This window comes from Drosophila busckii, chromosome 2R (genome assembly GCF_011750605.1).
Source record: "Drosophila busckii strain San Diego stock center, stock number 13000-0081.31 chromosome 2R, ASM1175060v1, whole genome shotgun sequence".
NCBI classification, from domain to species: Eukaryota; Metazoa; Arthropoda; class Insecta; order Diptera; family Drosophilidae; genus Drosophila; species Drosophila busckii.
The window spans coordinates 22710207-22723476 of record NC_046605.1 but is presented as its reverse complement, the minus strand read 5'-3'; the positions used below and the strand labels follow the sequence as shown (position 1 = coordinate 22723476).

General features: G+C 34.8%; 3 protein-coding genes across 7 annotated transcripts; 1 reads left to right on the top strand and 2 right to left on the bottom strand.

Moving 5' to 3' along the window:
- Nucleotides 1-738: 738 nt before the first annotated feature.
- Nucleotides 739-2734, bottom strand: LOC108604756 (serine/arginine-rich splicing factor 1). Of its 2 annotated transcripts, XM_017994344.2 has the most exons (5): nucleotides 2504-2734; nucleotides 2001-2373; nucleotides 1847-1938; nucleotides 1673-1756; nucleotides 739-1602 (listed from the first exon to the last, which is right to left on the bottom strand). In XM_017994344.2, the coding sequence occupies exons 1-5, from the start codon at nucleotides 2665-2667 to the stop codon at nucleotides 1593-1595; spliced, it is 723 nt and encodes a 240-aa protein (XP_017849833.1). In that variant the 5' UTR covers nucleotides 2668-2734; the 3' UTR covers nucleotides 739-1592. The 2 variants fall into 2 exon arrangements, with proteins under 2 accessions (XP_017849833.1, XP_017849832.1); XM_017994343.2 differs by having other exon boundaries at nucleotides 739-1756.
- Nucleotides 2735-3107: 373 nt separating this feature from the next.
- LOC108604762 (transcription factor Sp2) lies at nucleotides 3108-6771 on the top strand. 4 transcript variants are annotated; one of them, XM_017994354.2, is made up of 7 exons: nucleotides 3109-3465; nucleotides 3541-3977; nucleotides 4047-4140; nucleotides 4201-4800; nucleotides 4876-6062; nucleotides 6124-6301; nucleotides 6364-6770. In XM_017994354.2, exons 1-7 carry the CDS (start codon nucleotides 3325-3327, stop codon nucleotides 6571-6573), a joined length of 2847 nt encoding a protein of 948 aa, XP_017849843.1. In that variant the 5' UTR covers nucleotides 3109-3324; the 3' UTR covers nucleotides 6574-6770. The 4 variants fall into 4 exon arrangements, with proteins under 4 accessions (XP_017849842.1, XP_017849845.1, XP_017849843.1 ...); XM_017994353.2 differs by having other exon boundaries at nucleotides 3108-3465; nucleotides 4047-4800; nucleotides 6373-6771; XM_017994356.2 differs by having other exon boundaries at nucleotides 3108-3465; nucleotides 4047-4800; nucleotides 6124-6311; nucleotides 6373-6536.
- Nucleotides 6772-8596: 1825 nt separating this feature from the next.
- Nucleotides 8597-12601, bottom strand: LOC108604821. Its single transcript, XM_017994431.2, has 4 exons — nucleotides 12435-12601; nucleotides 12212-12339; nucleotides 9887-10041; nucleotides 8597-9818 (listed from the first exon to the last, which is right to left on the bottom strand). The coding sequence occupies exons 2-4, from the start codon at nucleotides 12313-12315 to the stop codon at nucleotides 9631-9633; spliced, it is 447 nt and encodes a 148-aa protein (XP_017849920.1). The 5' UTR covers nucleotides 12316-12339; nucleotides 12435-12601; the 3' UTR covers nucleotides 8597-9630.
- Nucleotides 12602-13270: the final 669 nt, after the last annotated feature.

Here is a 13270-nt window from a genome sequence, read left to right as displayed (position 1 = left end):
ATTTCTGTGGCACCCCTATATATTGTTCTTAAAATGTAAGACATTTTTATAACAAACTGGATTGAATTGGAGTATAGCGGTATCTACAGACATTTTCTACATTTTCTGATGAAAAAAATATAGGGATAGGTACTTCTCCCATTTTACATTTACCCGTTCATTTATTTCAAAATAGCAACAAAGATGCTTACGGTTTATTTACAATTCCCTAATTTTATTTAATTTTTTTTTTATATATACATTTATATTTTTTTAAATAAAATTGTATAGTTGGAAATGATTAGGCTCACGAGTGGACAGAAGTCCCACATACGCACTAGGATTGTTGATCGTGTATAATCAATTACATAAATAAAGAAAAATGCATAAGTAGAGGCAACATAGATACCACCAATAAATTTTAAACTTACAAGAAAAACATTTTGTCTAATTTTTTACAGAAAACATTCATAAAGAGTTTCTAAATTGAACATACCACACACGAAGAGATACAAAGGTATTATCCAGCGCAGAACGCAAATACAACGTTGAATGAAGTGGATTATCCATTTTTCGAAAAAGCCACGAAATACAGTATTGGGGTATAAGTGAAAGTGTTGCGGAAGAAAATTAATTAAATACGAATTTTATTCGTAATCCGTTGTGAAATATACGGTGAATAGAAGCACGATATGCGATTCCAAAATCCTTGCATGAAACGTCCTGTCCATATGCATACGTATACCATGCTCATTTTACTTTTTTATTTACATTCCCAAAACACATATTCTCTAAATTAAAATTTTAGAGAAGTATAAATGATATACTGTAGAACGTAGCTCCAAAATATGATCCACCTTCACTGAGTGCGTGTGGTGGAAAAAAATTCCCACGTTGTCCTAGAACTTACAAGTGTTCATCAGGACGCGGAAGGTCTTAGATAATATCCTAATATCCAAATCCTTTCAAGATTACTATATCTTGGTCCATTTTTCTAATGATTATGAAACCATTAAATACAATTTCCAAACCTCCTGCCCTTTTTACTATTTTCATCCAAATTCCTCATTCTCCTTTATAATCCACCATCAACATCAAAATTATCCTTCTCCTTCCTTTCCAATAATCCTCATCATACTCCAAACATAAACGCGTAAAGTGGGGAAGAGAAGAAAGTAAAATAAAATATTAATCGTTTTAATCCAATTTTAGTTTATATATAAGTGTTTTTATTCTGAATAGATGTGTGAATCATTTTGCCGTTGGTATTTGCTGTTTGAAAGTTAGATTATTTCTACAGGAGTTATCCCTTATGCATACAACCAAATACGAAAACAAGGAATGTGTTCTTAACTTCCTTGAACATTGTGTGTGGATTTTGTTGCAAGTCAATTTGTCAGAATTCTGTTCATTTTAAAACAAAGTAATGATACTCTGTTTTCCTATTTCAATTATTTTGTTAGTTTTCGATTTGCTTTAGAGTTCTCCAGTCTTGAGTTAAATGTTGTCTTGAAATAAATGTAATTAATGCTTTGAAAATATTTTACTTGTCTGCACAAGCGTGAGGTTAATAACTGAGGGATCTTGATCTTCAGAGCGCCTAAAATGCTTTTTTAATTTTTCCTGCTCGTAAGAAATATTAAAAGTAATAGTTAATGACTGTTGCATTTAATAATTAGAGCGAGAGCGAGACCTTGAATAGGATTGACGACGCACCGGAGAATAAGTCGGTGTGCCACGACGACGTGGTCGTGAGGAAAAAGAACGTGAGCGTGACCTGTAAAACATAAAACATATTATTATTTATGTAAAGTGTGTTGAGGGACATTAAAAAGATTTGGCAGGGATTTCAAAACATTACAATTACCTGTCACGATAATCCCGACCGCCCCCGCTACCACCACCGCCTCTATCATTTTCACCACTATCCTCACGCACTCGTATGTAGGCAACTTCTCCCTATATTTTAAATATAATAACTTTCGGTTCCATTCATCGAAATAAAGTCGTTATGTACTTACTTCATGTGAACGGAAACGTGAATCATCCAATTTTTTAATAGCATATTTCATGTCTTCATGACGCAAAAATTCCACAACTCCGGATCCGTCTTTGTATGTGTCAGCGAAACAAACATCGCCAGCCTCACGCATGTGATCCTTCAAGTCCTGCCAGGAACCAGAGCTAGGTAAACCAGTAACCATAACACGATACTGTGAACGCTTCGCTGGAGGTCCGCGTCCACCCATACGTCCACCACCGCCATCCCGGCTGCGATCATTACGATTATTGCCGCGATAGCTACCTGGTCCACCACCTCGCGGGAACTCGACGCGTAAACGATATCCGTCATAATCGTACCCATCACGCGCCTTTACAGCATCATCGGCATCGCTGAAAAAATGTCAATTACTTTTTTTAATTTCATGTTTCAAACATATTTATATATATTCATGTTTATAAACATATGTATGAATATATGAATAGTTCAGTTCAGTTCGTATTAATTTATTTTATTACTCACCGCGCGTCTTCAAATTCCACAAATGCAAATGGCGGACCACGCCGATTTTTCAAGTCAACAAAAGTGACTTTGCCAAACTTATGGAACAGATCCTGTATATCCTTTGTGCGAATATCTGGAGGCAGATTGCCAACATAAATTCGACACTCATTACGAGAACCCATTTTTCATAAATTGTTTTCGTAAAAATTTGGAAGATTAAGTTTTTTCAGCACTCTGTCACGCAATTGCACACAAATACAGTGTGGCCAAAACTAATGTATAACATACATATCGATTTGATCGGCAATCGAGCAGAAATCTAATGATCTAAAATAACATCGATGTTTCACCCATACATACTTCTTTTTAGTATTAGAAATCTGTATTGTAATATTTATACTTTGCTGCAGTAAAATCTGCAGCAAATCTGCAATTTAAGACAGAATTATCTGAAAAAAGATCCAGTTGTTGGCTTAATGTCAGGAATAAGAGTATACTTGACTATCGATATATCAAACCTATTGAGAAAATTATTCTGTCGATATGTCCTCGATGCAAGCTCCTACTCTAGCGTCTATTTATGTAGATCTGCAGTTTGTAAGAAATTAAAAGTATAAATAAACAATACTGCTTGTCAAACGGAACAGTCAATGTGCCATAACTCTATCGGAAAATGCACAAAAAATGCCTAAAGCCACAGCGTAAATTAAATGTGTGCTTTAATGTGTGAATGTATTCTGTACGCAAACAAATAACTATTGAGCGCATAAAAACATTTCTGTACAGCATCTGAATAAATAACATATTTTTGTAAAGAACTGTGAGTGTGATCAAGAAATATGTCAAATGTTCTCTGCATTAACTATTGGGATTTATGCCGGATATGCACTGCTTGTAGTGAACAAAGGATTAACATTTTCTCGTCAGATGGGCGCGCCAAAAATCTCTCTCAAAAAATTGTTGACTGTCTTTCAATACAGGTGAGTGTGTGCCTGGTGTTACTAGAGTATCAAAGAGCAATAATTGAGATTGTAAAATAATTTGTTCTTACGCAGATTGATGAAAAGGACAGATTGCCAAAGGTTATTTGTGCGCAGTGTATTCAGCAGGTGGAACAAATAGACGAGATGCGTAGTATTTCCAAAAACTCGCAGACTATACTCGCTAATTGGCTTAATCATCGCACGTTGCAAGGTGATGACAAAGTATTTATAAGGGATGCTATTAGCGAGACCGGTAAGAGCCTTAGTGTATTGGGCACTGCATCTGGGGGACTTTTTGGAAGCGGCAGCTTAAACAACAGCAGCAGTAGTAATGCCAATCAGCCTAATGATTTGCTCACCAGTATAATCCGTGCAGTCGGAATGCAGGTACAAACTCAACCACATGCACAACAACAGCCACAAGGTCAGCAACAGCAGCAATATTCCATCAGTGTTGATAACGTAACACAATCCCAATTCCAAGCTGAAGTTAAGGCCGAAAAACAAAAGTGAGCAATATAAAACGCTTAAAAGTAATAAGAGGCAACGTAATACATTTTCTATTTGTAACATTGCAGCACATTGGAAGAGTTCATACGTCTAAAGCCGGATATCAAAATCACTCCGCTTGGCAAGAAGGATAACGTGCAGAACACATCCTCCACCGCTACAGTATGTAATATTAAGCAGCAGCAGCCTTTGCAGCAACAGTTACAGACACAACATTCTCAGTCAGCGCTTTCTTCAATGCATGGGCAGGCGATTGTGACTGAGTCAGCTCAAGTCCAGGTGCAGCCGCAGCAGATAAATGAACAAGCCATTTGGCATCAATTTCAGCAACTTCAACTGCAACAGCAACTACAACAGATTACAAACCAATTGCAGGCACAAGCTCAACTTACAGGTTGCACAGCAGAAGATGGCATAGGTTCTTCAGAAAGCAAAAAACCGAAACTGAATTTAGTGCTTTCCTCGCCAATTCCAACCCCTCAATTTGCTGGAACATTGCAACAATTTGGAGGCGTTGCTTGCACAAGTCAACCTCAAATTCAACTGCAACTTCTTTCCAATGTCAGCTCTTCTACAAGCAGCGGAGCGGGTGCGATCTCGGCAGCTGCCCCACTGAGCCCACAACAGCTTAATGCTGCTGCCCTACTATCAAGCCTAACAGGGAATCAAGTTTCTGGGAGCAATAGTGCTATTAATATGCTCTCACCCAATAAATGTTTTCTGCCTATCACCATTCGCGATGAGAACTCAGATCAGCAGATTGTGGCGCATATTGACACCAAAAATTTTGTCCTTCCCACCACATACCAAGTACAAATGAAGGTATGTTACCAACTATGATTGACCAATACTTACCTTACTACCAATGCTTATATTATTACTATCTTGCCACAATAGCTTCAGCCGCAATTGGCGACTGCTGATGGTCAGCCCATTATGCAACTGACACCTACTTCCATCCCAGCGACATTGCAATTGACACCCCAAACCCGAGCCAACACATCGAATTTCCATCAGGCAATACAGACTACACAATCAAATCAATTTCTTGCCCCACAGCCAGCCCCACAACAACAACAATTGCCGCCTGCCACAGCGCTAGTGACATCGAACCAAATTATAAGATCACCGCATGCAAATACGAACACATCGCAGCTAGTTATACGCAATGTTAGTGGCGAATCCTCTAGCCCCGGCAGAAACGATGCGGCGGTTACATTTAAAGTGCTTTCGCCCGGACATCATACCCAGCATCAGCAGCAAGTCACCAAATATAAACCAAACCCATTGAATGCATCTAGTGTTGGTGTCGCTTTAAACCCCAATGTGTCCCACATACGTGAAGAGCATGTGAAGGAAAAGAAAGCAACAGCACCGAGCAATGTGGCTGCCTTACAGAGGCTCTCGTCTCACACAACCATTACAAAGTTGAGCAAGACGCTACAGCAGCAACATCAAGAGCAACTCAAAACTGGCAAGAAAATTCCGTTGCTAAACAAACAAAACATAACTATCAGCCGCATTCCAACTCAGGGAACCCCAAAGACAGAACCTAAACCAACTACATCCGCAGTGCAACCACAATTCGTGCAGGTGCAAACGCAGCAACTGCCACAGAGTCTGGAAGAGGCAAACCAAAATAAATCGTTAGCTAAACCACTAAAACACGAATCGACTGCACGGCCAAAGCACACCCGGCCGCCACAGATATTGCCTGTGCCCGCGCTCCAACGAACCTTGACACAACACCAGGTCTCCGAGCCACAACAACAACCGGCACAGGTGGCAATCACTAGTATAACAAATACGGGAGCATCAACAACGCCGTCCGCATTAGCTTTGCATGCACTTACATGTCCAACTTGCCAACGGGAATTTAAGAAAAAGGAGCATCTCACTCAGCACGTGAAACTGCACGCAGGCTTGCGACCCTTTAAATGCAGCGAGGATGGCTGTGACAAGGCGTTTAGTCGCAAAGAGCACTTGTCACGCCATCTTGTCTCTCACTCAGGACAAAAAATGTACACCTGTGATGAGTGCAAGAAGCCCTTCTCTCGTAAGGATAATCTCAATAAGCATAAACGGTAAGAGATTTATTAAATTTTTGTTGTTGGAAAACATGCTTAAATTGATTTATATTTTCAGCTCACATAATACACAGACTTGTGAAACGCGGATGCACCACTGTGAGATTTGTAACAAAAACTTTCCATCCAAGCAGCTCTTTGAGAAGCACAATGAGATGCACAAAAAATCTCTAAGCGGGAAAGCAGAAGTGCAACCATCACCTACGCCCAACCAGGTTAATCAATACGAACTCAAGGTACACGCATGTAAAAGCACTTAGTCCATAATTTTGTGTGAATCTTTATTTTAAATCTATAGCACCAACAGCAACAAATACACCAAAAACCAGAGGCCCAGCAACAGCCGCAAATAATGCAAGTGGATTTGGATGGGAATACGATTACGATTAGGCAGGCTTCCGATTCCAGTATTCAAACATCTTTGTCCAACTTTGTTCAACTTGGTTTTCCCCAATACCAAAATGCCGTTGGCACAGAAAATCCAATAGCTTCTAAGCTTGAAAAGTAGTCCTATCTAGTCATTATTTTTAAAGAGTTCTGCTTAATGCGTTCACCACCTGCATTTTTACATAATTGATTTGAGAATAGCGTTTTTATTAGTTCGTTATTTTTTTCTATTTACCTATGCAACAAAATTTTAATTTTGTTGACTTAATGCGTTCACCACCTGCATTTTTACATAATTGATTTGAGAATAGCGTTTTTATTAGTTCGTTATTTTTTTCTATTTACCTATGCAACAAAATTTTAATTTTGTTGACAAAGTTGAGAGTAAAATTAAATGTGCAATAATCAGTAAAAATAAATTATTCTCGTTGCTGAAGATCTTTTATTTTTTTTATATATACATTTACATATTTATTTATAATTTGAATTTTATTTACTTATTAAATTATCAATAATCCAAAAAAATACTAGGCAAAATCTATATAAGGCTATTAAGAATGCAATGCAAACTACATCTCAAGAGTAATATCAACGTTCTTGTGTTTTTAAGAATACTGTAAATATTTATAAATTATATAAATAAAAGTATACGTACATTTAAATGATAATAATTTAAACAATATCCAAAATGTCTAGGAAACTTATAGTACTTTTATTATTATCAATAAAATATTCATAAGACCATATAAATCATATGGCTTGTTTGCTGGCTTATACAAATATGCTATTGAATTCGTCGCTTTTCGGCACATCTTTCACACCGCTGCACTATGGTCCCAAAATCGATTCTTTTGGCATAAAGTCGAAATTTCAAGAATTTTGACTTTTTGCTGATGCAATCTTAAAGTAAATACATGGCACACATACACTATCATTTTTAAAAAATTTATAGTTTTATGTTAAGTTTTTTGTGAGCTCCTAAAAGTCCACATTCAATCAGATGCTTAAAACAAAAAAAAATGTTTTTTGACAAGATTTTAGTTATTGTCAGAATTAAATATTTTCGCGTCAATTAAAATAATTTAACAATGTAAAATGAAGATAAAGGTATGTATTATCTATTTTGAATAGTATTTTTATGTGTAGTCCTAGTTTTTTAGTTGTTAAATTTGTTCTCTATTTTTCTTAGAGTGTAACTAACAAGCAGAGGCTTTTTGAGAAAAACTAATAACGTACGTTGGTTTTTATAAGTATCGTTTTTCACCGCGCAGTAATAGTTTCCCCCATTTTTCCTCCTTTTCGAGAAAAACTCACATGTTGCAGGTGAATTCGTATATTTTTTGAAATTGCAGACTAAAATGTAGGTAAATATGCAATTTAATGTAAATAAAAATACAGGTTGTGACGTCGCATAAAAATACAAAATACTAAAATATTCTAAATAAAGTTCATGACAAATTTCAAGTCCCTAGCTTTATTTGTGGACTTTATGCCAAAAAAAAATCGACTTTGGGACCATAGTGCGCTGAAAGTATAAATTAGAATATATCGATTGCTATTGCCTTTTCTAATTCGATAATTTAGAAACTATAAATGAATGCAGATGTTTTCCACAGAAAAATGAAGACAAAATGCTACTATAAAAAACTATAGGTTATAAACTTAAGCCGATGTGATTAATATTTTAAATATATTGTCAAATCGTGCAAAAGTATAGAAAGGTTTAGAGTGAAGTTGTGACAATGTACGTAACATTCATCATCAGCAAGCCAAACTGAGTCGATTGGACCGTCTGTCTGTATAAACAACAAGAAGCGAAAGGCTAAAAGAACTGGAGTAATCAAATTTGGTACAGAGACAAGACCACTATTTAAATTTATTAAAAGAAACCCAAAGCATACCAAAAATCAATTAAAATATTTTTTTATTTTATTGTTACATAATAGCTAGATCTAGAAGTTTTGAAACTGAAATAACTATTACATTTTATAGAATGCTATTAGCTAAAAATCAGAGTTTTTATAAAGTGATTTTTTTTACTTTTTAAGCTCCCTTACCGATAGGATGTATTTTAAGTATAATAAACAATACAATAAGTTTAAAAAAAAAAATACATTGTTTTATTTACTAATATTTATTCTTAATTTACGTAATATATTGTTAATTTACCTTGGGAAATAATGTTAGCTGTTTTTTAACATTTTTAATTTCGTGCTTAACTATTTCTAGCAATTTTTTAATATAACCTAGCTATGTACGTATTTTAGCTCAACAAAGACAACACTTTTCACAGCAAAAGAATTTTAAAACTGGCTTGCCCATTTGCGGAGAAGTAGGATGGAAATAAAAAAGTGTACTGCTAGTAGCACATACGTACCAAATTGATTGCTATAACTCTTATAGTCCCTAAGTTCAGGCGGACGGAAAAGCATGGATAGATATTGTAGACTTTATCACCAATATTTATTTCGCTGAGGTATAATCTATGATGTGCTTTATATCAAGATATAAAAACATTTTGTCAAGCAAGTGCAAAGCATATTTTAAGTTATGTAACTCAGGTGTCCCATATTTGGCAACTTATTTTTCAAAGCATGCCATATAATTTGTTTAGCATCGCAAAAAAAAACATTTGATATTGCCAACATTAGACTACATTATATCTTGGCGATTTTCACTGACATATTTTTTTTTTTTAGTAATTTAACATCCAATCTCTTTTATACTAATAAAAAAAATTCAATTTAAAATAGTACATGTATCTAAGACCGTTACTATAATAAATTGGGATGAACAAATTATTGTCACAAGCGACATATGTGAAAATTTGATCACGTTTGTCATTTCATGTTGCTAATAATAAATGATTTTAAGTTTTCGATACTTTTGTTGCTGTCGGTGTGTAATTTTGGAACTTGTACACATCGTGGAATTGTCATACCATAGACTAGTGTTAAACCATAAAAAAAACTTATTTGAGAAATCTTTTCTCTTTTCGATAAATATTGAATTTTTAATTTTTCATACAAATAATTCATAACTCTTGTGTTTTTTTTTTTTTGGGTTAAGTGCTAAGAGTAGTATACCTTGCAAAAGAAAAAATATGTTAAAAATGTTGAATATTACACTACTATACTAGTATATAACCTTATGATTAGTGCTATTACGGTTTTTGCTCTCAATCATAGCTTAATTCAAATGCTTCAATTTTTCGAACATCACCCCACACTTGAGTTGACTGTATCTCGGAGAGGGCGAATAATGTTTCGAATTTTGTAACAAAGTTATGGCCCTGCCCCCACACCTGGTATACATTAATGGTAGAGTTATCATAGTCGAATTGAAACTCAAGTGAAAATGAGAATTCTGCGAAGGAATATTTGTATATGCCGACTAAATACTGTTCAAATTTGTAATATTCAATTCGCATTTACCATCGAAGATATTTAAATATTTTTCCCGATGTGAGTTGCTCCACTCGCCATTCAGTTTGTAGTTTTCGACAATTGTTTGTGTGGGCACCTTAACTTTAAGATGATAAGTTAAATTATCTGTGCAATTGAGGCTGTTCACAAAATTAATGGAGAATCTGAAAAAAAATTGTGTATTTTTCATTATATTTTAATAAAAGTTGGTGTCTATAAATTTAATTTGTGGCTATATTCGAATCTAAGGTAAGATTTAAAATTTAATACAAGCTTTGTAAAATGTTAAAAAGTATGCCATGCATATACTTTTTATACACTTTGACATTTTTGTAAAAAATGGAAAAAGGGTATTCCCATGGAAGTTGTGCAATGTATTGAATAGGGAGAGTATATTATATTTTTGATCGCTCGACGAGCTGAGTTGATATAGCCATTCCGTCTGAATGTTTGAGCAACTGCTTCTCAACGCCAGATTCTTTTGCGTTCTTTTGTCTATTGGAACACTTTTGTTATACACTTTGACATTTTAAGCTGTATCATTAAGCTCAGCAAAACAAACCGAGTCGATATAGCCATGTACGTCTGTCTGAGCAACTGATTCTCAGCAACTACAAGAACTAGAGCAACCAAATTTAGTATCCCTTTGTGTGCTCATATATCCAACCCCAATCTCTTTTTTTTATTTCCACCTGCGCAAATCGAAAAAATACTGTTTACGCCAACGAAATTTAACTGAAAATACTAAAATAAATAAGAAAAACGCTTTGTTCTCGACGGATGCTGAAAGTAGTAATAGAACGATCGGATAAAAACCTCATAACTGATATCTTCGTCGCTTTCGGCTAATATATTAAAATTATATTTTTTATATATTAATATATATACATATACAATTATATAGGAAAATATATACAATTAAAGTTTTATATTTTCAGTGCAAATGTGGATCGTTCTAAAATCGGTCAAAACATGATAAAGCGTGTTTGTGATTTTTTTCAGATTTTTAAATATTGCTTAATATTGTTGGCTTAATCCGATTTTATTTATTTGCGGGGGAGGAGGCAGGAAATAAAAATAATAATAGCGTCTGGGATTGGGTCAGATAACGGCAATTGTGGCACTTTTGAAGCACAATGGTAGCACACACAAAAAACAAGTTCGAGACCATACGCGAACAATGACAACACGGGACAATCTACGCACACAGACACAACAAAAAATTGTGTGTGAGGCGCACAAAACACCCAGAGAGATCCGTGAAAAGGTCCGTTGTGTTTTTAGCCGCAACGAAGCAAGCGCAAAGGAAATGTGCGCGAGGCCGATCGGCTGGCATATAAGCATAAGCGAGAAACAATATCTCTTGCTGTCTCGCTCTGCCTGCATTGGTCTGCCTCCTTCTCCCTGTTACATACATTTGCACAACTTCATAATACCCTTTTCAATTTTTTACAAAAATGTCAAAGTGTATAAAAATGTGTGTGCTAGTGTAAGTATGGCGTACATTTGTGCTTCGATTTTGTTTTGATGATGTCATTGACTGTGGAAAATATGTAGCATTATTATTATTATTGATTTAGAAAACTCCAAAAAGTAGTACAATCAATTAAAAATGTCCATTGTTCATATACATTTATAATTATGTATGTAAGTTACTGCTGGGTGTCTGGCAGTAAACTGCCTCGAATGGCCAGTTTTGTTAGTCTAATTGTTTCATCTGAATTATGAGGTAGTACATTCGAGAATTTCACGTCTGTCATTCTTAAGACACCTTAAACATCAAACTGCAAGTTTCAAAAATCAAACAGGTAAATATAATTGTGGCTAGCTGTTGCTTTGTAGCTGCCAACGGAAACAAATTAGTCACTTTTTAACGCACCAACGCTTTGACCGGCCTGGTTATACTGCAAAGGCGTTGTTAGGACGCCTGCCTTTTCATATTGGCAATCACGAATCGACATCACAGGTATCGGGGACGTTATATGTATATACATACATATGTAGATTGTAGAAAAGAATTTCTTGACCTACATATGTACACACACACATACATATATATTTATACAATACATATGCACATATGAATGTATTAAACAATGAATATATGTTCAATTTTTTACAAAAATGTCAAAGTGTATAAAAATGTGTGTGCTAGTGTAAGTAGGGCGTACATTTGTGCTTCAATTTTGTTTTGATGATGTCATTGACTGTGGAAAATATGTAGCATTATTATTATTATTAATTTAGAAAACTCCAAAAAGTAGTAGTACAATCAATTAAAAATGTTCATTATGCATATGTATGTATACATATATAATTATCTATGTAACTTACTCCTGAGGATCTGGCAGTAAACTGCCTCGAATGGCCAATTTAGTTAGTCTAATTGATTCATCTGAATTATAAGGTAGTACAATCGAGAATTTCACGTCTGTCATTCTTAAGACACCTTAAACCTCAAACTGCAAGTTTCAAAAATCAAACAGGTAAATATAATTGTGGCTAGCTGTCGCTTTGTAGTTGCCAACGGTAACAAATTAGTCACTTCTTAACGCACCAACGCTTTGACCGGCCTGGTTATACTGCAAAGGCGTTGTTAGGACGCCTGCCTTTTCATATTGGCAATCACGAAACGACATCACAGGTATCGGAGACGTTATATGTATATACATACATATGTAGATAGTAGAAAAGAATTTCTTGACCTACATATGTACATACACACATACATATATATTTATACAATACATATGTACTATGTACATATATGTACTATGTATGCACTTTTATACATCCTTGTATGTACATGTCAAATCTAATTTTTAGAAAATAATGTTAATAATTATATAGATATGTATGTACATACATATCTTTACATATATGTATGTAACTACAACGTGAAATATTTTCAATTATTAATCATCACAATGACAAATACTTGATAGTGCGAATAGTTTGAGACTATTCAAATAATTAAAAACCAAAGATTATTTTAAATTTTACTATTTTATTAACCACCTTAGTTAGCTACCAAAAGCATTGCAAAGCTTAAACGGAATTTATCTCAGCCATATTGTAAAATGTTTTAAATTCTCGGACTATACATCGATGCATCGACGATATATTGATGTATCAGAGAATTTTCAATCATCGACGTTGTAATTTTTCAACATCGATGTTGACTCCGATGTACATGTACATCGATGTTTGATTTGAAAACATCGTTTCCCGCTTTTGTTGGAGATATTTCACAAAAGTGAACACAACTTGTGTTAAATGCACCATATGTGCGAAGGAATTAAAAACATCTAACAAATTGAAAAACTGCTGTGAAAGATTTGTTATATTTGTTTTTAAGTTTTTTGTCTCTTAAAATTTTAAACTGCTTTCAAA